The sequence below is a fragment of the Felis catus genome, chromosome E2 (assembly GCF_018350175.1).
Source record: "Felis catus isolate Fca126 chromosome E2, F.catus_Fca126_mat1.0, whole genome shotgun sequence".
Classification (NCBI taxonomy): Eukaryota; Metazoa; Chordata; class Mammalia; order Carnivora; family Felidae; genus Felis; species Felis catus.
In genome coordinates, this window is record NC_058382.1 from 33,510,776 (window position 1) to 33,535,240 (window position 24,465).

General features: G+C 53.9%; 1 protein-coding gene across 3 annotated transcripts in view; it reads left to right on the top strand.

Annotated features, from left to right (window-relative positions):
- The window catches only part of GNAO1 (G protein subunit alpha o1), a 170,599-nt gene that overhangs the window by 122,277 nt on the left and 23,857 nt on the right, over positions 1-24,465 (top strand). For all 3 annotated transcript variants that reach the window (XM_011290154.4, XM_011290156.4, XM_011290155.4), the window contains exon 4: positions 22,492-22,652. In XM_011290154.4, the coding sequence (XP_011288456.1) occupies positions 22,492-22,652 (161 nt within the window). The remainder of the gene's footprint in view (positions 1-22,491; positions 22,653-24,465) is intronic.

Below are 24,465 nucleotides of genomic sequence, written 5' to 3' on the forward strand. Positions count from 1 at the left end.
CAGAGCAATGAGATGATGTGCCCACACCCTTGGAGGCCAAATCCTTGCATTTTGTAAAAATCTGGTGTGACCTGTGCCACGACCCCCCCCCCCACTTGCTTCCCCTGGACTTGCCCCACCCACCTGGCTCCTGACCACCCACAGAGGTCTCTGCCCCATTCCTGCTCTCTGTTCTCCATCTTCTTCTCCACAGAAGTCTTTACCCATTTCCTCCAATGGAAGGGAGGCAGGGCGGCGAGGTGGCTGAGGAGCATGGGCAACAGATAGAATGAGTTCTAGTAGGTGATGGGCGGGGTGGCCTTGGATCCATCACTTGTGAGCCATTGGGGGCTGGGGTGTGATTAAATGTTTGCTTGGCAACAGATTAAAGTGACAGAGCCTGGAGCCAGGAGACCGGGTGTTCTGGATGCCTGCTGTTATCCATGCCAGAGAGTCAGGGCTGACCTTGGAGGGAAAGGGAAAGGGTCAGAGTTCAGACCTTTCTGGGGGTAAATGACAGTTCTTCGGAATCAGTTGGCTGCAGGGACAGAGGAAAGGAAGAGAGAAGAGCTGACCATGGGCTCTCCAGCTTCTGTGACCAGAAGCACAGAATTACCCTTGCGAAGAGGCCACATGTCCCCAGAGAGTGGTACAGGCATTCCTGGCCACCCATTCACACAGACCAACATCTTTTGTTTGAGTGCTTTTATGTGTTTTAGGATATATTAGAAAAATTAACACCCAGACCCCTGATTTCATGGATATTATTGTTTAAGATAAGCTGATTATTTAAAACGAGCCCATTTGATGTCATTTTTAAAAGGCAAGGAAATAGCAGCGGTCGTTTGTTGCTTTGGTGGAAATCACAAGACTGAGAGGGGAAGGAAGGCAGTGTTGCAGACTGTGACATAGGAACGCAGGCGCCGGGGAGAAGGTGGGATTGACCGAGAGCGTGCTGAGCTGAGCGGAGGAGCCAGTGAAGAAGAGGTCAGGTGGGGTCACTCGGCAGCCCCCTGCACAGAGGACGATCTGTTGACATCCTGCCAAGGGAGAAGGTGACTTATGAAAGCAAGAAGGGGTTTGAGGACTGAGCCCTCGGGAACTTAAACGTTGGGTGGAGGGGTAAGGGCCCACAAGGGAGACGGGGGAGGGCCTGCGGTGGATTAATGTGGCCTGGAAGTCAGCACACTGCCCAGGAAGCAGCATCCACAGGGCCCAGCACCCAGAGACAGAAGTGAGCAGACGGCAGCTGGTGACAGGGAGGGCACTGAGAGCCCTGACGAGAGGTGGGCAGGGAGGAAGCACAGAGGACAGTGGCTTGCGGTGGGGAGCAGTGTTGGGCACAGACTCAGGATGGGAGGCCAGAGCATGAGTGTAGGTGGAAGCAAGAGGAAGAATGGAAGGGAGGTGCGGGACGGGTCAGGACGAGAGGTCAACAGAGATGGAGTCGGGACCAGACCAATGAGCCCCACCTTTTTTCAGCAGGTCAAGTCTAATGTGGAGCGAAATCCACAGTGATTTTTCTTTTAAGGGTATTGCTGAAGTTCATTTGGTGGCTGGGTGAGGCGTTAGAGGCTTGGGAGGGGACAGTCCTGGATTTGGATTCGATGGCTCCCAGGAAGGGGTCATTCTCTGCCCCTCCCCCATCAGCACACAAAGAGAAGAGTCATATAGCCCATGCTTGGGGGACAGCCCACCTCACGGCAGGGCAAGTGCCCACTTAGCCACAAGGCTGCTGGGGACAGGTGGGCAGGACAGATGTCCCTCCCTCCTTCCTTCCGTCTTCCCTGCTGGCCTTGGTGCTGGGCACTTACCTTCGCACTGCCTTTTAAGAGGACATTGGCAGCTAGGAGACAGAAGTCTCCATGACAACAAAGCTCCTTAGCAGGCCAGAGCCCCTGGTTCTTCTGTGTCTGTGTCCAAGCAATTTGGGGTGACCATCACAGCAAAGCTGAGGCCTCAAGGTGCCTGCTGGGGGTGGAGCCGTGGGGGCAGGGGGTCGGTCAGAACAGACTCACTGTTGCCATCCCCCCACCCAAGTCAAGAAGGCACAGGAGCCCCTTCCCTTCCGGTGAGAATGTCACACACCCCTTGGGAACTGTAGCCACCAGTGGACTCATTCCCTCCTGAAACCAAAACCAGGAAACCAGGGAGGGAAGTGAGGACAGAGAAGGAGACAGGAGATCCGTGGCAGACGAAGCCCGGAGCCCATGGCAAGCCACCCCCCATCCTGTGCTGCCCCCCAGCAAGCAGCATACACTCCCAGTAAATCTGGGTAGTTCTCCAGGTTTCACAGAACACGAAGCCCTGCTGGTGGGAGGAGGCTCAAGGCCATGCAGTGGCTCCCACCGTGGGGCGGTGAAGTGGGTTATTCCCAGCCCCCTGCCTGGGGGCTGGAGCCGGATTCATTGCTCCTGGGCTTGCACCTTCTGCTTGAGACCCTGGGGACACACTGGCCTTGTGCCTGCCTTCTGCTGCTCACTGCGGGGCGGTGCTTCCCAGGTGGAGGACGCAGGCAGATTTTAGCTAGCACGATGGATGCACGTGTTGATTTTTATCTCAGCAGCTATTAACTTACTTTAACGCATATTAGAAAAAGATTAAAAAACTAAGCTATCAAATATCCTTTTGCAAATGTTGTTAGCGATACTAAATTTCCTTTCTCTTAAAGTAAGTTTTAAGTAGGTGCAAGTCTAAAGAAAAATATTAAGCCCACTAGAGTACAGGTGGTATCCAAACACGGCCAGGTTTTAGCATTATTTATTGAGCACCTACTGTGCACCATGCAGGGTTCTGCAGATACAGTGGTGAACAAACATCACGCCAGCGGCAGGTACGTGGCTGAGGCTTGGGAGGCATGGCTGGGGGGCACTTTTTCTTGTGTTCAGGGGAATAGAGGGGGACACGGATTCTTTGATATTCCAGAACACTGGCCTCTGCCCTTGTCCAACTTATTGAGAGGGCAATCTAGTTCCTGTCCAGAAACCAGGAGAGGAGGAACACTAGCAGGACACATAGATAAGGGCACCACTGGCCACTGCAGCCAACATCGCCGATGTCTCATGATTCACACGCAACAGAAGGTTATTTCTTGCTCTGATAGTGTCGGGCAGGTGCTGCGGGTGGGTGGCTCTCCTCCACACGGTGATTCACGGACCGGCTCCTTCATCTTCCCTCTTGCAGCACCACCACCCAGGACTTTGTCATCGCGTGCATTCAGAGGGCACACTTGCATCTTAGGAGCCTTGGCCCACAAGCGGCACACTTCACAGTCACACCCCAACACCTCCAGCTCAGCTACAGGGCAGGTGGTGGCCTGCAGAAGGGTCTCAAACCCAGGGGCCGCGAGAGGGCTGAAACCCAGCCCACCTTCCCTTGCCAGACCGTGTAGCTAAGCTTCGGAAAGGTGCTGTGTGGGCTGGCTTCTATCCTGGCTGAGGCTGGAGGAGAGGACATGGGAAAGGAGAGAGAGGAGACAGAGGGACAAAGGAAGGCAAGAGCGGCCTTGGAGGGGAGAGGAACCTGAGCCCTGGGGGCGCCAGGTGGCCTCCTGGTGGCCCCGCAGTTTCAGAGAGCGCGGGCTGCCTGAGCCAGTGCATCATGCCTCTCCCCAGCTGGGTAGAGGGTTCCACTGCCCACCCTCTGCTCCGCGAGCCGTGTGCAGCTTTTCCTCAGCGCAGGGCGGGACTGAGCCTCGGGCACAGAGGCCCCTGCCAGCCTTGCATGCCCAGGTGTGTGCAGCTAGGGCCTTGTCCTCACCCCATGCCCATGGTCACCCAGGGTCAATGTCAGGGAGATGATGAGGATGGCAGGGGCTAAGTGGGGAGGGGAGGCCGGGCACCCTGGTCCCAGGCCTTGGGGAAAGCCGCCGAGGTGGTATCACCCAGGCTGGAGCAGCTCCCACCCACCGGGCCCCGGGCTCTCTGCATCCTCCCCTCCTAACATGAGAGGCCCACAGAGGCTTCACTCCGTTCCAAGCCTCCCCCTGCCCTGGGCTCCTCTCTCGAGGCCAGGCACTGGGAGTCAGGGGAGCCGGCACCGCACCTGGTCCCACCATGCCTTCCAGCTCCTGCCGCTCCCAGGGTGGCCCGGACCAGCTGCTGCACAGCCACGGGTGCCACTCTGCCTCAACGGTGTCTGGTTGACAAGAGCATTTGTCACCCTTGTTTTTTACACCTGTCACCATCCCACCTGCCTCATGTAAACAGTGCCAGCATCAACACACTAACACTGGGTCCCCAGAGTGGGCACCAGCCAGCACTGGGTCCCCAGGGTGGGCACCAGTCAGGCCCCCTGAGGGCTCCGTCCCCTTAGCAACAGGGCTAGGAATGCCGTGGTGGCGGTAAGAGCGTGTCCCAGGTGCCAGCTCTCCCAGACCCTGGCCTCAGGGAGAAGTCAGAAGACCAGGGCTCTGGCCCAGCGCTGCCCCCAGGCTTGCTGGTTGACCTTGGACAAGGTCCCACCTCCTCCATGCAGGCCTCAGTTTTCCCCTCAGAGCAGGAGGTGGGAAGCAGTGCTGTGTGGTAATTATGCAGTGGGCTCTGGAGCCAGACGGCTGGAGTTCAAATCCCAGGTGTGCTACCTGCTAGCTGAGTGACCTTGGGCAGCCCCGTGACCCATCTGACCTTTGGTTTCTCTGATTATTAAAGCGTGAAATGGTAATACTTCTGAACATTAAATGAAATAAAGTACATAGGAAGGGCTCACTGAATACTAGCTACCGTTATTACGTCTTAGGGCTCCTCCTTGACAGCCAGACTTCCGAGCACGCGTGTCCACGCAGGTGTCTGTGCTCCCAGCTCCAGGGCCCACAGAAGACACCGTAGTGGCCTCGACTTGCCGACCCTCTGGACCCGGTTGGTTTGGCCTGCCCTGGGTCCTCACCCCAGAACTTCCTCCTCAACCCCAACCCTGGCAGCTTCCACCACCACCAGGCTTGGGCAGAAACCCTCAATTCTTATCTTTCTAACCGGGAGGGGTTAGCTCTAGCTTCACGCCTCACTTCTCCCCCACCTCTCGGCCCATGAGGTATGTGAATCGGTCACTCTTCAGCTGACCCTTACGAGTACTGGCTGCAGGGTCTTGAGAGACCATGTGCCCAGGGGCCTTCCCGAGTGGAAGTGCCTGCCACCCTCTGTGCGATGAGCTGGTGTCAGTGGTGAGGTGAGATGGTGGACAGGGTCACCCCGTTTACTAATATGGGTTCACCCAGTCGGGAAATGATTCCTTCCTCTCTTTCAGCCTGAGAAGCTCAAGAAGAAAGTCCCAGGCTGGTGCTAATATCTCCTTAACACTCCTGAACTGCCCCCCTTGTTAACAAAGAGGAAAGGGCAGCAGGACCCTGCTAGAATTTAACATTAGTTAAATGTTTCATTGTACGTATCCTTACGGGTATCTCTATTTAAAATACTTCACGCAGGTTTTCCAAGTACCACGATAAGGGTAGGAAGTTTATAAAGTATGAAGTTGTATTTAAGAAACTTAGTAGGTGATACTCATCAGGTGAAACAGGGCTTTTGCAAAAGTTATAAAGGTGCTAGGGGATAATGTTCGAGGAAGAATGAGCTGGTCTACTCTTTCTCAAACTTTTGGGTTTTGGAACCCCTTTAAACTCTCAAAAATTATTGAGGGCCCCAATAAACATTTTGTTTATGTAGCTTACAGCTACTGACTTTTATTGCATTAGAAATTAAAACCACAAAAATGTCAAATATGCATTCATTTAAAAATAACGATGATAAACCTACCACACTTTAGTATAAATAATTTTTATGAAAAATTATTTTAGTTTCTAAAATTTTTCCAGTAAGAAGAATGCCACTGTTTTACATTTTTGCAAATCTCTTTAGTGGCTGGCGTAATAGGAGACAGCTTGATTCTTGTATGTACTTCTGCGTTCAATCTGTTGTGATGTGTTGTTCTGATTGAAGGATAGGAATAAAATTTGGTCCCACATAAACGCAGAGTTGGAAAAGGAATATTTTACTCGCCTTTTCAGATAATTTTTCTTTGAAACTCACCCGAACTAGACAGGTGGTAGTTTCTTACCACTGCAATCTGAAACAGTATTAATGACCTTTTCCTGGGATGTTGCGTTAAAATCCACTGATCTCCTCAACAAATGGTGCTGGAACAACTGGGACATCACATGCAGAAAAAAAAAATGAATCTAGGGGCGCCTGGGTGGTTCAGTTGGCTAACTGTCCAACTTCGGCTCAGGTCATGATCTCGCAATTCATGGGTTCAAGCCCCGCATCGGGCTCTGTGCTGACAGCTGAGAGCCTGGAGCCTGCTTCAGATTCCGGATCTCCCTCTCTCTCTGCCCCTCCCTAATGTGTGCTCTGTCTCTCTCTCAAAAATAAATAAACTTTAAAAAAATTAAAAAAAAATGAATCTAGACACAGGCTTTACACTTTTCACAGCCGTTAACTCGAAACGGATCATAGACAGACATAAATGTAAAAAGCAAAACCATAAAACTCCTCAAAGGCTACATAGGAGGGAATCAAGATGACCTCAGGCATGACATGACTTTTAGATACAACACCAAAGTCAAGATCCATGAAAGAAGTAGATAAACTGCTGTTCAGAGAAATTTTAAACTGCTCTGTGAAGGCCACTGTCAAGAGAATAAGAAGAAAAGCCATGGCCCAGGACAAAATATTTGCAAAAAGCATGTTTAATAGAAGACAGGTATCCAGAATATACAAAGAACTCTTAAAACTCAACAATAGAAAAGTAAACACCCCAATTTAAAAATGGGCCCAAGACCCTAAGACACGTCACGGAAGAAGATGTACAGATTGCAAATAAGGGTATGAAAAGATGTTCCACAACACAGGTCATCAGGGAAATGCAAATTAAAATAACAAGCTACCACCCCACACTAGTAGAGTGGCCAAAATCCGGAACACTGGCAACGGCAAACACTGACAAGGATGTGGAGCAATGAGACCCTCCTTCATTGCTGGGGAAAATGCAAAATGATGCCACACTTTGGAAGACAGTCTGGCAGTTTCGTACAAAATGAAACGTACTCCTACCACAGGATCCAGCGAATCACGGTCTTCCATATTTACTCAAAAGATGTGAAAACTTAGGTCCACACAAAAACCTGCACACAAGTGTTCATAGCAGCTTTATTCATAATTGCCAAAACACGGAAGCAACCAAGATGTCCTTCAGTAGGCGAATGGATAAGTAAACTGGTACATACACACAATGGAACATTATCACACGCTAAAAAGAACTGAGCTATCAAGCCAGGGAAAGACGTAGAGGAACCTTAAGTGCATATTGCTAAGTGAAAAAAGCCAATCTGAAAAGGCTGCATACTATATAATTCCAACTGTATGATATTCTAGAAAAGGCAAAACTATGGGGACAGTAAAAAGATAAGTGGTTGCCATGGGTGGGGTGAGTGGAAGCGACGAACAGGCAGAGCATGGGAGATTTTTAGGGCAGTGGAAATGCTCCGTACGATACCCTAATTATGGATACATGACATTGTAAATTTGTCCAAACCCATAGAGTGTACAACAGTAAGTGTGAACCCTGAGATTAAGCATAGACTTTGGGTGATCATTGTGTGTTAATGTAGTGCGTCCTTGGTAACAAATGGGCTATCTGATAAGGAATATGGGATAGTGGGGGAGGCTGGACATGCATGGCGGCAGGGAGTATATGGGAAATTTCTACCTTTCTCTCAATTTTGTTATCAACCTAAAGCTGCTCTTTAAAAAATAGTCTTTTTAAAACATCCATTGCACTTTGAGTGGGTCTCTTGCCCAGGCATGATTTTTAACACCATTTTGGTCATTTGGAAAGTGTGAGTTCAGAGTATGCAGATCTTCCAAATGTTAACACATTTTAGCCTGCAATATTAAAAACTCAACGTTGTGTTAACATCGACATCTACCTCATCAGAAAAATCTTTAGGTATTGGGAAGCTTTTGAGCTCGTAATGATAAACACAAGTTTTCCAAAATTCTTTCACTTGAAAGCTAGGTATTTTTTTTTTCATTTTGGTGACAGATATGTTAGTTGCTTTCCTTGAAACGATAGGCTCGGCTGAAATGTCTTCCAGAGACCAAATAGGAATTACCATTGTTTGTCTGTCAGGCTTCTTTTAAGTAAAAGTGGTGTCCCGTGAAAAAAGGGACTATTTTGGCTGGTGGCTCCATCTTACAAGAGCGTTTCCTCCAGAAAACCATCATCCTTTGGTTTGCTGAAATGTCTTATGCATACTTCCCATTTCATCACACAGAATATGAAAAAGATGTGTACTCCGGATTTTTCTTAATTCATAATTTTTACTACTTCATCAAGGACATGCTTTTTTTTTTTAAGTTTTTACTTAAATTCTAGTTAGGTAACATATAGTGTAATATTGTTCTCAGTAGAATTTAGTGATTCATCACTTACATATAATAACACCCCAGGCTCATCATGACAAGTGCCCTCCTTACTGCCCATCACCCCTCTAGCCCATCCCCCACCCACCTCACTCCATCAACCCTCAGTTTGTTCCCTGTCACAAAGAGTCTCTTCTGGTTTATTTTCCTCTCTCTCTCTTTTTCTCTGTGTTAGTATAACACACTCTAGCTCCATCCAAAGCATTGCAAATAGCAAGATTTAATTCCTTTTGATGGCTGAGTAGTATTTCATTGTCTATATATACCACATCTTTATCCATTCATCAGTCGATGGACATTTGGGCTCTTTCCGTACTTTGACTATTGTTGATAATGCTGCTATAGACATTGAGGTATATGTGCCCCTTCAAATCAGTAGTACAATTGCTGGGTCATAGGGAAGTTCTATTTTTAACTTTTTGAAGAACCTCCATACTGTTTTCCAGAGTGGCTGCACCAGTTTGCATTCCCACCAACAGTGTGAGGGTTCCCCTTTCTCCACATCCTCACCAACATCCATTATTTCCTGAGTTGTTAATTTTAGCTATTCTGACCAGTGTGAGGTGGTCTCTCACTGTGGCTTTGATTTGTATTTCCCTGATGATGAGTGATGTTGAGCATCTTTTCATGTGTCTGTTGGCCATCTGGATGTCTTCTTTGGAAAACTGTCTATTCATATCCTCTGCCCATTTCTTAATTGGATTATTTGTTTTTTGGGTGTTGAGTTGGATAAGTTCTTTATAGCTTTTGGATACTAACCCTTTATCAAATATGTCATTTGCAAATATCTCCTCCCATTCTGTCAGTTGCCTTTTAGTTTTGTTGATTGTTTCCTTCACTGTGCAGAAGCTTTTTTATCTTGATGAGGTCGCAATAGTTCATTTTTGCTTTTGTTTCCTTTGCCTCCGGTGACGTGTTCAGTAAGAAGCTGCTACAGCTGAGGCCAAAGAAGTTGTTGCCTGTGTTCTCCTCTAGGACTGTGATGGTTTCCTGTCTCACACAGGTTCTCCATCCATCTTATTTTTGTGAACGGTGAAGGACATGGTCCAGTTTCATTCTTCTGCATGTAGCTGTCCAGTTTTCCCAACACCAAGAGCAGACTGTCTTTTTTCCCATTGCATATTCTTTCCTGCTTTGTCGAAGATTAGTTGACCATAGACTTGTGGGAAGGACATTCTTAAGTAAAAGTGGCATCTTCTGTGATTCGCCATGTGAATGCGTGGTGGCAAAGAATGTAATAGCGGCTAGTGCCATTTGGTGTCCCTGCTTCCTGATAAGGAGCTAGCGGTCTTATCTCTTACTGCTTTTGCTGCATCAGTGCAAGCAGACAACACTGTTAGCAAGGCAAATGGCATCCTAGTATTATCATGAAAATAGTCTTGGTCTTGTGGACCCACTGCAAGGGCCTCAGAGACCCCCACGGGTGCAGACCACCCTTGGGGAACCATTCCTGTACCCAACCCCTTCCTTACGCATTTAAGGACCCTCAGACCTTAAGAGGAGACGAGGCTTGCCCCGGGTCCCAGAGCTAGCTGGAGGCAGGGCCAAGTCTTCTGATGCCGTGTCCCTGAGATCCTGGAAGCAGGGTGATCCGCTCCGTTTTGAACAAAAGCAGTATCTGATCACGTTAGTGGATGGTGACAGTGAGGGGGCAAGGAGACAGGAAGGGGTGGTAATGAATAAGCCTGACTAGAGGCACCAGTCAGCCAAACCTGCCATCCTCCAGCCTTGCCCGTCTCCCCCCAAAACCGCTGCCATGTGTGTGGTGGCCCGACTTCCATCTTCCCTCTCCCATAATTGTGTTGCTAATATCTCCCGGCCCAGCGGCTCTAATTAAACTATTCACCATCGTCGCCTCGTCACTTCGTGTTCTGAAAAGATGAGGTTGGCCATTATCACTTTTTCTCTCCCTTTGACTGAGCTCTGTGTGGGTAATTTTATTCTGCCCTTGTTCATTTCTTAGAAATTTAGCCTCTCCATTTTTAGTTTTCTCCTATCTTAGAACATTGTGCTCAGGAGAAAGGCGGCAGAGGGTGAGGGTATCACAGGTTTGGAAATTTCTGTCCCGTTCACCTTAAAGTTTATTTTTGACTGAACAGTGCCTGCTTGGTGGTTCAGCTGTCTCCCTGCACTCCTGTCTAGGAGAGACTCCCAGGAGATACGGACTGGCAGGTCTGGACCCACCAAGGAGAGAAAGGCACTAATAGAAAGTGGTGCCATGTAAGGCTGTCCCAGGGTGGGTAGTGACTGGAGCTTTGGACTAGCCGGAATCTCCACTTCATCCTCGGGGACCTGAGGTGGTCAGAGGCCTTGGTGACATAAACATACCGTTGCTCCCCAAGGACCCAGGCGAGCCTCTATCCTGCCTCCCCCTGACTCTGCCAGTCGCCTGCATAACATACCCATCTGCACTCTGGCAGGCCTCCTCCACAGGCCCTCACCCCATTCTGCTTTGGCCTCAGCACTGCCCTGCCCAGAAGCTGTGGACCGACTCCTGCCCTTTACCCAGCCCGGCACTGGACATCCTGCCGGGGTGGCCTTGGGAGATAGACAAAATGAAGCAGCTTCTTCTGAGCCTGGCGGAGTTGGGGTGGGGCTCATTGAAAGCCCAGGGCTCAATGCTAATGCTCCCTGAGGAGGGGCTCCTTAAGGAGGGCCAGGAGCCAGGGAAGCACAGGGAGAGAGTGAGTGCCCCAGGCCCCACACTCAGGGAACATCGGCATTTGCTCCATGGGACTCCGGCTATCAGAGCTGCCCCCACCGTGGGACCTAGGCACCTCCGTGGAGGTACACACATTCACACTCAAACAGCTGCTCAGGACAGAAGCCCCACCAAGATGGAGTCTGTGTGGAAGCCCTAAGGTGGCTGTTCCCAGCTTAATATCTAAGCATTATACGGACCTCCAAGCCCCACCATCATCTTCAGGCCCTGCAAATGGCTGAGGGGGCATCTGACGCCCTCTAGGACCCTTTGATTAGGATCTCTGCCCTTCCCCCCTTTAATTCCCTGCCCAGAGAAGACCAGTCTCTGGACTGTGCCCTGCTTCTGGGCCTGGCTGACCCCCTGGCTCCCAGACATACGCCTCTCCCATCTCCCCACCCACACCAGTTTCGTCATAAGGCCCAGCCAGCCCTTACTCGGTGGCTGCCAGGAGGCACTCAGTTGATGTGTCTGATACCCCCACTGGATTGCAGGCTTGGGCAGGGCAGGGCCCAGATCCTGCTACCTGATGTGTCCCCAGCACCCAGCCGTGGGCTCAGCATGGGAAGACGCTTGGCCAGCGTGTGGTGAAGAAACGCTCACTGGACTAGCACTGACTCCTTCTGCTTGACTTGGGCCAGGGCCAGGGGTAGGAAACCATACCAGTTGCAGGGGTTGACGGACGGTTTCTGAGTGGAAACTTCGAGGCGTCAATGTTGGAACCGGTGAAGGGGTCTCAGAGGACGCAGGCCACTGTCACCCTCACGAGCCCCGGTTCTTGAAGATACATAGTAAGCCAGCAGGAAGAGCTGCCTCTAAATAATTGTAGGATCCAAAGGTTTTGAGGCTGGAAAGAGTATGATCCTTCAGAAAACTCAAGCCTTCTCCACCTTCACGGGAGGCAGCCTGAGCCCCAAACAGAGAAGGTTCTCAGCAGAGCTTAGGACAAATCTCTGAAGATTCTAGGCTCCTGACAAAGATGGGGGCCCTGGGCAGAGGAAGGAAGAGCCAAGGGGGCAGTTCTCCCCTGATGTATTTGGGGCACCATCTAACAGGCTGACGAGATTCAGGCAGTTCTTTTTTTTTTTTAATGTTTATTTATTTTTGAGAGAGAGAGTGTGTGTGCAGGTGGGTACAAGCAAGGGAGGGGCAGGGAGTGAGGGGGACAGAGGATTCCAAAGCTGGCCCTGTACTGACAGTGTGGAGTCCAGTTCAGGGCTCGAACTCAACAAACTTAGATCGTGACCTGAGCCGAAGTTGGATGCTTAACCAGCTGAGCCACCCAGGCGCCCTAGCAGTATGTTCTTTTTATGCCAAACGTGAAAGTTCTAAAGACTGAGACTGCACTCATTAGTGGGTGTACAATGGATAAATGAGTGAATGGGTGGATGAACGGGTGGGTGGCTTGATAGATCAAGGAAGAGTGAAGGGAATGGGCACACCAGTGAGTAATTAAGGGACAGACAGGTGCTGTTGAAGGATAGAAGGGGGGCAAAGGGCCAGGTGGGTGGATGTGGACATGAGTGAATGGATGAACAAGGGTAGATGATGTAATGGATGGGTGGGTGGCTGAGTGGGTGGATGTATGATGGTTGATGGGTAGGCATCACAGATAGGTAGTATAGGGATGGATGGATGCATGCATGCATGCATGGGCAAATTTGAAAGGAGGCAAGATTGGAAACCATCAAATCCTTGGTTCTGCAAACCTTTCTGGGGAACCAGGAAGGTTCCCTTCCCAGGGGAATGACAGCATGCTGTGGGCACAGGCCTTACTAAGACCCTTAAGCCCAAGTGAAGAAAGAGCCCCAAGGATGCCTAGCCCCAACCACTAAATGCCTGTAGTGCCCCAACTGTCACCACTAACAGAAACGCCTCGCATACGTCCAAGAGGCATCATGGCACCGCTTCCCTCAGGGTCACAGCGAGGGAGCCATGTGCCAGGCCGGGGCCAGGGAAGCGGGCCCCTGCCGCAGGGGTGAGGGAGCGGCCCCTCTCGCCACCGCCGCCCCCACTGGCCCAGGGCCCCGCTGCAGAGAGGAAGGGAGGGCTCCCCCCTGTGTGTGAGAGAGAGGCCACGGCCGCCCAGCCGCCTCAGGTGCATGGGCCTGGGTGGGGTGGGCTGACAGTTGCTGAGTGTCCAGAACGCCCCCCCCCCCGCCCCCCCCCCCCACCACTCTCCGCCAGCTGGGATTGCAGTGCAGCCGCCAGGCCTCCAGCAGCTGGGGTCTCTGTGCCTCTTCCCCTTGAGGAACAGGGTGAGCAGCCCCAGGAAGACAGCGACGCCCACTGCTCCTGGCCCTGCCCTGCCTGGTCTTTTGAGCTCCTCTGTCCGCCCTGGTTCCTACTCCCATTGGCCTGTGTGTTCCTGCCCCCTGGCGGGAGCCAGGACAACTGCAGCGCACCGGGCGGGTCGGGATCAGGTGGAGGCTTTTCCCTGCAACTCAAGGAGTACTGCGTGTGTGCGTGCGCGTGCGTGCGCGTGTGCATGCACACGCATGTGCTCACACCTCGCTTGGCCTAGAAGATTGGAGATGGAGCAAAACTCTGAAAGATCCAAAGCAGCTCCTCAAATGGAAGGGGTTATTATTATAATTACTATGATTATTGTTATCAAGAGGATCATGCTTGCCTGAAAAGTCTTGTACAAAAGCAGGCTTATTTTATGTCAGCTTGTTGTTTGTGTCTGAGGGACTTCATCTTTGCTTACAATAATGAACATTTGCAGGGCTCTTTATGTTGCAAAGCTGTGTCATATCCTTAGCCTGGTTCATCTGCACAGACAGCCCTGGGAGGTGGGAACTAATCAGGGAACGGAGGCTCAGAGAGGTCCAGTTGGGCTGTCCAAGGTCGCGGGGCTAGAAAGCTGCAGAGCCAGGACGTGAACCTGGGTCGCCTCACTGAAAAGCCCTGTTCACTTCCCCACCACATCCTTTGCATCCCATCGCCTGTGAGGGCAGAGGCTTTTTATTGTACCGTAGCTCCAAGCCTTTTTGCGGCTGTTGATTGAAAAGCGCGCACTGCCCTGAAGAGAAGGGAAAGGTTTTGAAGAACGAAGGATCAAATTAAAAGTGCAGTTTGCCGCCCCAGTTTCAGCTGATGAATGCACCTGAGCACTTCAAGCGCCTGGCAGTGTCTGGCAGGTGAATGGAAGTGTGTGGTGTGCGTTCAATGGCTCGGCTGGGCTGGCGCCAGCCTCCCGTGGTCAGCACTCACGGCCACCCCCCAGTGTGGCACGGCGCAGACATGCACCAGCCACGTCTTGGCGGGGGTTGAGCGCGAGATGCGAGGGCAGGAGAAGTCAGTGCAGGGATCTGGCTTCGGGCCCGGCAGCTGGGAGCTCCGGGGGGGGGGGGGGGGCGGGAGGCGCGGGTGGCAGGTGGAAAAGGCCCCGATGACCTTGGGAGCCCTCACCCCTCCTTGTAGTACCGGTTCCGGCTCCTGGAACCAGCTGGCTGATTGCAGATGGCCTTCTGGAAGTAGAGCCCCCCACTCCGGGACGCCAGTGTGCAGTCCCACTGACGGCACGGACAGTGCCCGGATTGTCCCTTTGGGTCTCGGGTGCTGCCTCCCAAGCACATTCGTGGCCAGTCCCCAGCAGCACAGACCTTGTCGTGGGAGGCCTCTGGCCTGTATACCACAGTGAGGACCCCTGTGTACTATCAGTTGAGGGGCAGAGCCGCCCCAGCACCCCCCTGGCACCCTGCTTGCTCCCCGGCAGTGGCCCGAGGCAGCCCGCCTCTGGGAAGCATCCTGTGCTGAGCTTCCCACCCCACCCGGCGATGGAGAAGTCTCCTGGGCCCTGTCTCCACATGCCCCCCCTCCCTGCCCACCCCTTTCTCCAGATGCTCACGGATGCGGTTTTCCAAGAGGGTTCTCCAGAGTTGTGGGCGTCCCAGCAGTACCTCGCCTCCACCTAGAGCAGCTTCAGGCCATTTGTATGTCAGCATTATGAGCAAGACACCATGTTAATGCAGTTTTTAAATCACTGATGTGGTGGGGCGCCTGGGTGGCTCAGTCGCTTGAGCATCTAACTCTTGATCTCGGCTCAGGTCATGATCCCAGGGTCGTGGGATTGAGCCCCGTGTCCGGCTCCGCACCGAGAGTGGGGCCTGCTTGAGATTTTCTCTCCCTCTCCTTCCCTCCCTCTCTCCCTCTCCCTCTCCCTCTCCCTCTGCCCCTCTACCTATCTACCCCACTCATGCTCTCTCTCTTAAAAACAAACAAACAAAAAGCATTGACGTGGTAAAAAAGAGTCTCCGGGTATCTTCTGCACAGCCTCTCCAGAGCCTCCTGACCCTGAGGTGCCCAGAATGGTGCCTTACCCACATTCACATGCTGAACACACTATCTGGCCGTGCCTCAGAATGTTCGACCCCGTTACACACGACACGCACGCACACACACACACGTGGGCATCACAAGAGCAGGCAGGCTGGCCTCCTTGTCTCTCTGTGGCCCCCCCAGCAGCTTGGGGGGGGGGTAGGGCAGCGGCACCCCTCAGTTTCATCTCTGTGCTCATGCCTTCCGTTTGGTCACACGACAGCCCTGTGAAGAAAACGATGGTTCTGTAATGCCCATTTCTCAGGTGAGGGCTTTGAGCCTCAGAAAGATTAAAGCCCAGACGGGCTCCCAAGCCTGTGGCCGAGGCCCCCAGAAGGCTGCCTGGAGCAGGGCCGGGAGCCTGGGGAGGGAGGGGCCAGAGGGGACCCCCAGAGGGGTGGGTGGCATGAGAGCTGGGCACTAAGCCAGAGAGTCCCAGCTGGCGGAGAGTGGTGGGCGGGGAGGGGGGGTGCGTTCTGGACACTCAGCAACTGTCAGCCCACCCCACCCAGGCCCATGCACCTGAGGCGGCTGGGCGGCCGTGGCCTCTCTCTCACACACAGGGGGGAGCCCTCCCTTCCTCTCTGCAGCGGGGCCCTGGGCCAGTGGGGGCGGCGGTGGCGAGAGGGGCCGCTCCCTCACCCCTGCGGCAGGGGCCCGCTTCCCTGGCCCCGGCCTGGCACATGGCTCCCTCGCTGTGACCCTGAGGGAAGCGGTGCCATGATGCCTCTTGGACGTATGCGAGGCGTTTCTGTTAGTGGTGACAGTTGGGGCACTACAGGCATTTAGTGGTTGGGGGCCAGGCGGGCTGGTGTGTGACAGAGCCACACGGTGCAGGATGTCTTGCCTCGCACTCGGCTGTGCAGGGCGCTGTCAGACGCGCAGGTCCGTGAGCAGCCTAATTAAACTCCCTGCAGAGCTGTTCCCACAATCCCGCCAACCTGCCTCTAGTGTCCAACATGCGGCCGGTGCGCACCACACGCCTACAGCCACACACACAGGAAACCGAGGACAGTGTGCAGGCACTGCACCCAGAACGGGGTCCACAACCTAAGAGGCGAGGGGTCAGAGGAGCTGCGTGGGTCCCAGTAATGGGAGGTAGGCCTGACGGTCTCAGCAGACCAGGAGGTGGAATCGTCAGGACTATTTGGGGGTACAAATGCATAAGTAAAACAGACAAAGAAAATACATCCTCGACAGGATTTGGAAAAAAAAGAAAAAAAACATCAAGGGGTTGACTCAAGTGACTGGAAAGCCAGAGGTATATGTGACTGCAGGCACAGCTGGATCCAGGTGCCGACAGGTTATCGGGTCTCGGGGTGTCTCCCTCTCTCAGCTCTGCTTTCCTCAGTGTTGGCTCCACAGTCAGGTGTCTCTTTCCTAAAAGTTCCTACAAATGTCCTGGGGCTGGTTGGGCCAGTGAGACTGATTGTCGTCTAATTGAACAAATATGGATGCGTTGTCTACCCCAAACTATTCACTGAGACCAGCGGGATGACTGGCCGGGCCCCGACCATGTGTCCACTGCTGGAAGCAGGGGACAGAGTCAGCTCCACCCGAATTGCTCAGGCTGAGTCAGGGGACAGTCTCTCCTGCAGGGAGGCTGGGGCTCTAGCACCAGAAAACAAGGGGTGGAAGGCATCTCAGTAGAGAGGGCAGCTGTCCGGCAGAATGGGATCGAGGGAGGGGGCAGGGAGCTGCCACCTCCAGGCTGGCCACCGCCATCTCTCACACTGCCTGGCGAGAGCACAGCGCGTGCTTTCCACAGAAGTTAGCCTCAGCATTCTCCACTGAGTACAACTCTGTAGGTCCCACCCGGTGAGCCTGTCTTGAGGACCCCTGCGTGGTTTGTCATACTTCTATTGCCTAGACAGCCGGGCATTCTGTGGCAAGAGGTGACAGCACCGTGGGGACTGTAGCAGAGGCAGAGGTGCTGGAAAACATTCCCGCTACTGGCCCAGGAGGAGACCTGGATGGGAAGGTCGGGCCCAGTGTGAGCACCATCCCCTGGGCCCCGGAAGACAGGCAGACAAAGGGACAAGGGCCTTCCCTGGCTCTATTAATTGCTGTTAAGCTTGGCACCCGCAGGGCTAGGCCCAGCCTCGCACCCTCCACAGTGCCCCAGAGCAAATTGGCAAGGTCCCTCCTCCCCTTCCAAGCCTGACCCTTCGTACCCTTCCTTCTTACCCATCTCCTTCCCTTCTGTTCAGGGGGCTGGGCTGGGACGAGTGAGTCCTCGGCTCGGGCCTCAGGTAAAGAGGCTGTTGACTAGAAGCCAGTAGAGAAGGTTGACCTTGGCTCCAAGCTGTCCTACTTACTAGCTGCATGGGCTCGGGCCCATTCCCTCACCTCAGAACCTCCGTCTCTCCATCTGTTAAATGGGGTGGCGACCTGCAGTTACTGTGATGATTAAATTAGCTATAAATATTGGCGAAATCAACCAGATGAGAAGAGTCAGGGAACTTAGAGGGGAGGGAGTGAGAACTTGGGGCTGTGCCCGATAAAATGCCAAGGGCCTGTTCGTTCCACAAATGTTGCTGAGCGCCAGCTCTGTACAAAGTACGGTGTGAGACCTGGGGTACTGTGAAAAATCAGGAAACCCCCTGCCCTGAGGAACAGGCACCTGTGACACCAGCTGTGACATGTGTGGTCGGTGCGCTGTGGGAATAGACTCTGCCTGGGGGCATCGAGGAGGGCTTTCCTGAGGAAGTGACCTTTGAGATGGGAGGAGCCCAGGCACAGGTCCGTGAGGTGGGATGACCCTGGTTTACCTGGGCAGCAGAAAGAAGGGCTGTGTGTTTGGAGCCCCATGAGAGAGTCCCACGAAAGGTGGGAGGAGATTGGAACGCAGGGGTAGGTGGGGGCTTGGAAGCCAAGGTAATGAGTTTGGAATTTAGGCCTGATGAGAGCCCACTGAAAGAGTCTCAACAGGGAGAGTTATTGTACTCATTTGGATTAGGTTTGACTGTGAATATCTGAGCCCTGGAAAATAATGACTTCAATAATAAATTTATTTTATTTTTTTAATATACTTTTTAATGTTTATTTATCTTTGAGAGAGAGAGAGAGAGCAAGCAGGGGAGGGGGAGAGAGAGAGGGAGACACAGAATCTGAAGCAGACTCCAGGCTCTGAGCTGTCAGTACAGAGCCCAACGCGGAGGGTCCAACCCAACGAACCATGAGATCATGACCTGAGCTGAAGTCGGATGCTTAACTGACCGAGCCACCCAGGCGCCTCAGTAATAAATTAATTTTAAATTAAAAAAGAAAATCCAGAAGGCATGGGGTGCCTACAGAGTTATCAAGGACCTAGGCTGTTTTCATATCGCTGTTCTACTATCCCTAGGGTATAGACTTTGTCTTCACGATCCAAGTTGGCTGCTAGAGCTCCAGCCATCACATCTAAGTTCCAGCTTCAGGAAGGAGGAAGTGAGAGAAAAGGGTACAACTTCCCTTTAAAAAGGACATCCTTGGGGGTGCCCCAGTGGCTCAGTCGGCTGAGCAACCGACTCTTGATTGGGTCCTGGGATCAAGCCTCATGTCAGGCTCTCTGCTGAGCATGGAGCCTATTTGGGATTCTGTCTGTCTCACCCTCTGTCCCTCATCCCTGTTCGCTTGCTTTCTCTCTCTAAAATAATAAATACATACGTACGTACGTACACACATAAATAGGGCACTCCCCTTTGGTTTATGTCTCATTGGGTAGAACTTGTCACTGGGTCACACCGAGCTGCCAGCGAAGTCAGGAAATGCAGACTTTTACTTGGGTGTCAGTGCGTTCGGTTCTTTTTCTAAGGGGAGACTTTATGTCAAGAGGAAACTAACAGCCTCCTGCTGGCTGCCGTGTGAGGAACAGACCAGAGAGAGGAGAGGGAGGCAGGGAGTGCTTGGGAGGGGACTGAGGGCAGCTGGGAGGAGAAAGACGGTGCTTGCTGGGACCCAGGGAGGTACGGGTGCATGAGGAGACGGGGAGAAGTGGTCTGACTGAAAACAGCTCTGCCGGAAAAGCCGGCGGGACACGGGACGTGGAAGGGCAGCAGCGGAACCAAGGGTGACACCTAGGCTGAGTCTGAGGAGCTGGGCCAGTGGTGGGGCCAGACGCTGAGCTGGGGGGAGAAACAGCAAGGGCAGGTCGAGGGTGCTGCCAGCACAGCCCCCCCCCACCCCCCCACCGACCACCACACCTCGGGGAGGAGATGGAACTGGGACGGCTCCAGACCCTGGGCTATCCCCTGGAGAACCCCCAGCATGCCACCTGTCCCGGCCTTCCCCGAGCTGTGCCCTATCCTGCCAGACTCCAGGACACGGGTGGGGCAACCGAGGGTTCAGAGCGGTTTATAGACCACACCTCGCGGGGTGCAGCTCCAAGGCACTCAGATCAGAGGGTGTCTCTCACCCAGCAGAGTCTCGCCCGACCCCCACCCCTCCCCCCCAACCCCGTCCTGACTCCCTTCTCACAGATCAGGCAGAAACTACGAAGGTGGGGCCCACCGGAGGAAGCTGGGAGCACTCTGGCCAGGTTCCCCAGCCGCATTCCACAAATAGGACAGACGGCACACGGCGAGCTGAGGGAGACCGAGATTTCCCAAGGTCACCAGGCACTCGGGAGCAGCATCAGCGTGTTGGCCCCTGATTCATAGGCCTCTTTTTAGCCCCAGGTGGAGGCAGCACCCCTGCTCACCCACCCTGCCTGAGTCACTCCCTGCCCGGGGTGCCCATCACCCAGGCGCCAGGGCCAGCTTTCCAGGTCGTGTCCCAGGGGAGGCTCAGATGCTGCAGAGATGCCTCTCCGACACAGTCCTGCCCCTCTTGGCGGGCAGCCCTCCGTGTCCGCCGTGGGTGACTCGGGAATCCGAAGCCTGGGGTCTTTGGGACGGGAACCCTAGGGAGCACTGTGGCCTGGGCTGCTAGCCCGCAGGCCAACGGTAGCTTGCTTCCCAGGGTAGACGGCCGCCGGAACTTTCCCATCTACCTTCTGCAGTAGACGGGCCTCTGACACATAAATAGCTACCTCGCTACATAGCTCAGTTCTGGAAAGTCTCCACAGAAGGCTTTGGCCCCACATACCTTTTGTGCAGAATCTTTTGTCAGCCACGCAGTGCCCAGGTGCTAACCTCATTTCCTTTGTGTCTCTCCCACCCCAAGGCCCACCGGCAGATTTCCAGCAGTTTCCCTCACTTCTTGAACCACATGCCACGGATGAAGTAGTCTGTGTTTCCTCTAGCTCAGTTGGAGGACTGGGTGTTGAAAGGACTTGAGAGTAGAGTGACGGGCTAGTGATGATTACCATGCCCATGAATAGAAAACCCGACGCCAGAGAACCCAGGAGGTCAAGGATATGGCAGGCCTGGGGCACCCCACTCCCAACCCCCAGCAAGGGCTCAGCCTTACCATGGGCTCCAGCCGTGCACGCTGAAACTGGGGGAAAGGCAGCTGGAAGAGGGGTCCCAGGGGTGCTGACGCATACAGCGCTGCCCACTCTGCCCTGCACCCACTCAGCTCCCTGGATCTGCCCCTGTCAGTGCTCTACGTCTTGTCTGGGGCCTGGGATGTATGAGGGGCCAGGCTGCGGAGAGGATGAGGGGGCCTGAACACCATGGCTTCCTGCTTCTTTCTGGTAGCCTCACGCTTAGGGGCTTCTCCGGGAGTGGGACACGGGTCTTGGTGACACCACTGACTCTGGGGGCACAACCCCTTAGGCTTGCCCTACCGAAAAATCCCAAGGAAGGAACACAGCCGGCCCAGAGCAGGGCCTGTGCCTGCCAGCCGCAGTTCACCCGTTTGCCCGCTCCTGGCCTCAGCTTCCCACACCTGCCTTCCTAGGCCCATGACCTGCCCAGGAAGCTGGCCTGGGCCCCGAGGGACTGTGGGCTTCTGAACACGAGGGGTCCAGCGTGCGGCCACGCCCACTTCTCGCCTGGCCCTGCACTCCCAGCCACACCTCTCTCCCCACCGCTGGAATGCCGCCCAGCGCTAGGCCGTTACAGCACCTACGAAGAGCCAGGGACCCGGGGCAGGCGGCAGCCACAGGGCAGAGTTGTTCTTCAGAGCCCTCTGGGCCCAGAGGGGCCGGGCCACACGGTGGCTGTCTCCCGCTGTTGGGTCAGGAAAGTGATCCGAGCAAGGCTCTGTCGCAGACCTTTCTGGTTAATGCCTGTCACCCTTGGTGTGCCCCCTGCGCCAGGCACCAATTGCCATGAGAGGTAACAGTCAGTCAACAGCTGCTCTCGGCACATGTGGGTCTCCTCACGGAGGCTGGCCTTGGGGTCGGACTCTCCTGATCTTGAGTCCCAGCTCTGACACTTTCCTCTTGTGAGCATAGGCGAGTGCCTTCCCCTCTCTGGCCCTCAGTTTCCTGACTTGTACAGTGGGAATAGCAACACCGTGACTAGTTATCGCCACACAATAGTACTAACAAACTTTCCCTAACTCAGTCACTTACAATGGCAATTCTTTCCCTTCATGAGGCAGGGGTTCCGCTGGGGATCAGAGACCCCAGGGCGGCTGAGCTGTGCTCCGCGCGTCCCTGATCCTCTTCCTGGAGTGACCAGGAGAGCCTGGACGGAGGCCCAGCGGGACAGGTGGGACCACACAAGGCCTCTGAAGGGCTGGACCCTGTCCCACAGCCACTCACAGTCAGGCACAGAGGAAATCCGCTCTACCTCCAGGGGGCAGGGACCGCAAAGACACAGGCAAAGGCCACGCACATGGGCAGGGGTGAAGACCCAGGCCCTTTAACACGGTCGCCCGCCGCTCCTTCATGAGGTGCTTGTGAAATTCTGAGCAAAGAGTGAGTGTGCCCTGTAGCGTCCTTTGTAAACTGTTAAGTGCTACATGTGTGCACGAGGTACTGGGGATGGTGAGGTGCTGGGACTTCTCCAAGAGCCTCCGACTCTCCAGAGAGTCCACTCCCCCCCGGGGGCCTCGGACACAGGATGTGTCCAGATTGTGTCTGGTGGCTCACGTCTCCTGAGCGGGCTGAGGGCTGAGCCGCTGTCCCGGGGCCCCGGCAGGTGCCCGGCCAGGGCTCTGACCCCACCGAAGCCTCAGAGCCACCGTCATCTCCCCTCACAGGCCGACGCCAAGATGGTGTGTGATGTGGTGAGCCGGATGGAAGACACCGAGCCCTTCTCCGCAGAACTGCTCTCGGCCATGATGCGGCTCTGGGGTGACTCAGGAATCCAGGAATGCTTCAACAGGTCTCGGGAGTATCAGCTCAACGATTCCGCCAAATAGTGAGTGTCTCGGGCCCGGGGAGGCCGCCAGCGGGGCGCTGATGTGAGCGTGGAAGGGGACGGGGACGGCGGCCAGGGGGGGTCCGTGGCTGAGGTCAGAAGTGCTGTGAGATGTTCCGTCTCGGGTGTCAGGAGAGGCGTCAGGAAGGAATGGGAAAGGGCTTCTCCCACCCCCTGGATGAGGACGAGGCCAGGGAGGTGGAGGACACAAGAGACCGCTAACCGCGGGGCTCCCAGAGGGCAGGGCTTGGCACTGCAGAAGGAAGGTCTTTAGGAGAATGACCATTTTTCCCCCCTGGAGAAGCCCGGACCCCATAAGTACAAATCGAGAGCCATGGAGGCAGAAAATAATTTACGTGATGGCATTTTGTTTCATTTGAGGCAAACTTTCCATTCCTCTATCTTTAAAATTAAAAATAAGGAAATAATGGAAGACATCCTTTGATAGTGTGTTAGAGAAGAGAAGAGAGAAGGAAAGGGAAGGAGAGGGAGGAGGCTCAGTGACAGCCAGAGAGCGCTGGAAGGGGAAGACAGGAGAGGCCGAGAAAGTGGCCTGCAGGGTTGGTGGGGTGGGGGTGGGGGGTCTCTTCCTGTGACAGCAGCTTTGTCACTTCTGGCTTCCCTGGGGTTACATGCCCTTGTTCCCTAGATTGGAGGCTCCACACCCCTGGGAATGGTCCACACTGGTTGGGAACATGTCTTCTGTCCTGGAGATGTTGGGACGACACCCACTTTCGCAGCCTTGTGCCCAGGTTGTCAGTGGGAGACCCTGGGCTTAAACCCACGATCTTAGGCCGTGTGCGCCCCGACACTGATCTGATTCAGCCATCCTCACCCCTGCTGCTCTTCCAGGACCACTCTGCCCCCAGGAGACCTTTGCAATGTCTGGGGACAGTCTTGATTGTTCTGACTAGGGTGGTGTTCCTGGCCTCTAGTGGGCAGAGGCCAGGGATGCCGCTGAACATCCTATGGTGCACAAGACAGCCCTCCATAGCAAGGAATTATCTGGCCCCAAATGTCAGTAGTGCTGAGACTGAGAAACCCTGCTACATAGCAGAAGCTGGGGCCCAGAAAATGGCAGCTGCTGATGAACATTGGGCCTCATCTGTTGGCCCAACTAGGGACTTGAGTAAGGCCAAAGCATCTCCCATTTCTGCACACTTAGACTGTCTACTGGGTAAGTGCTAGGCCCCGTGAGCCCCAGGTGGTAGGGACCCAGGCCCCAGGCCCGGGTGAGCCCCCAGGGACACATTGGTGGGCCAGGGTGCGAGCCCAGGGGTTTGTGTCCACACTCAGGTCACTCCTCCAATAGATCTGTGTCTTCCTCCTAAGACGTTCCAGTGGGGAGAGAGTCCTGCTTCCTTCTCCCCTTCCCTGCCCCTGCTGGGCCCAAGTCCAGGGACTTCCCATCCCCCACTCCCCTTGATGCCCTCAATTGTGCCCTCCACTTAAGTTATTGTCCATTGAATTGTAACATGAATTCATTGCAAAAAAAAAAAATGTTTAACAGTATAGAGAGATATAAAATTAATAGTAAATTCTCCCAAGCCTGTCCCCCTCCAACTTTTAACTATTTCCATTTCTTTGTCCCAGTGTTGTCCAGGAAAACCTGACCCTCCAACCTGCCTGTCTTCCATGTGTCTTCCCTGCTTCCAGTTTTTTGCTAGTTAGGGCATTATTTGTGGATCTTCTGGTGGTTACTTTCATTACTTTAAATAAGAAACTTGAGTCAGTATTTGTCAACTCCCCAAGTCAGCTGAGGAAATCAGCCTTCTTCTCTCTGCGTGTTTGTCTCTGGAACAGGGTCCCAGGG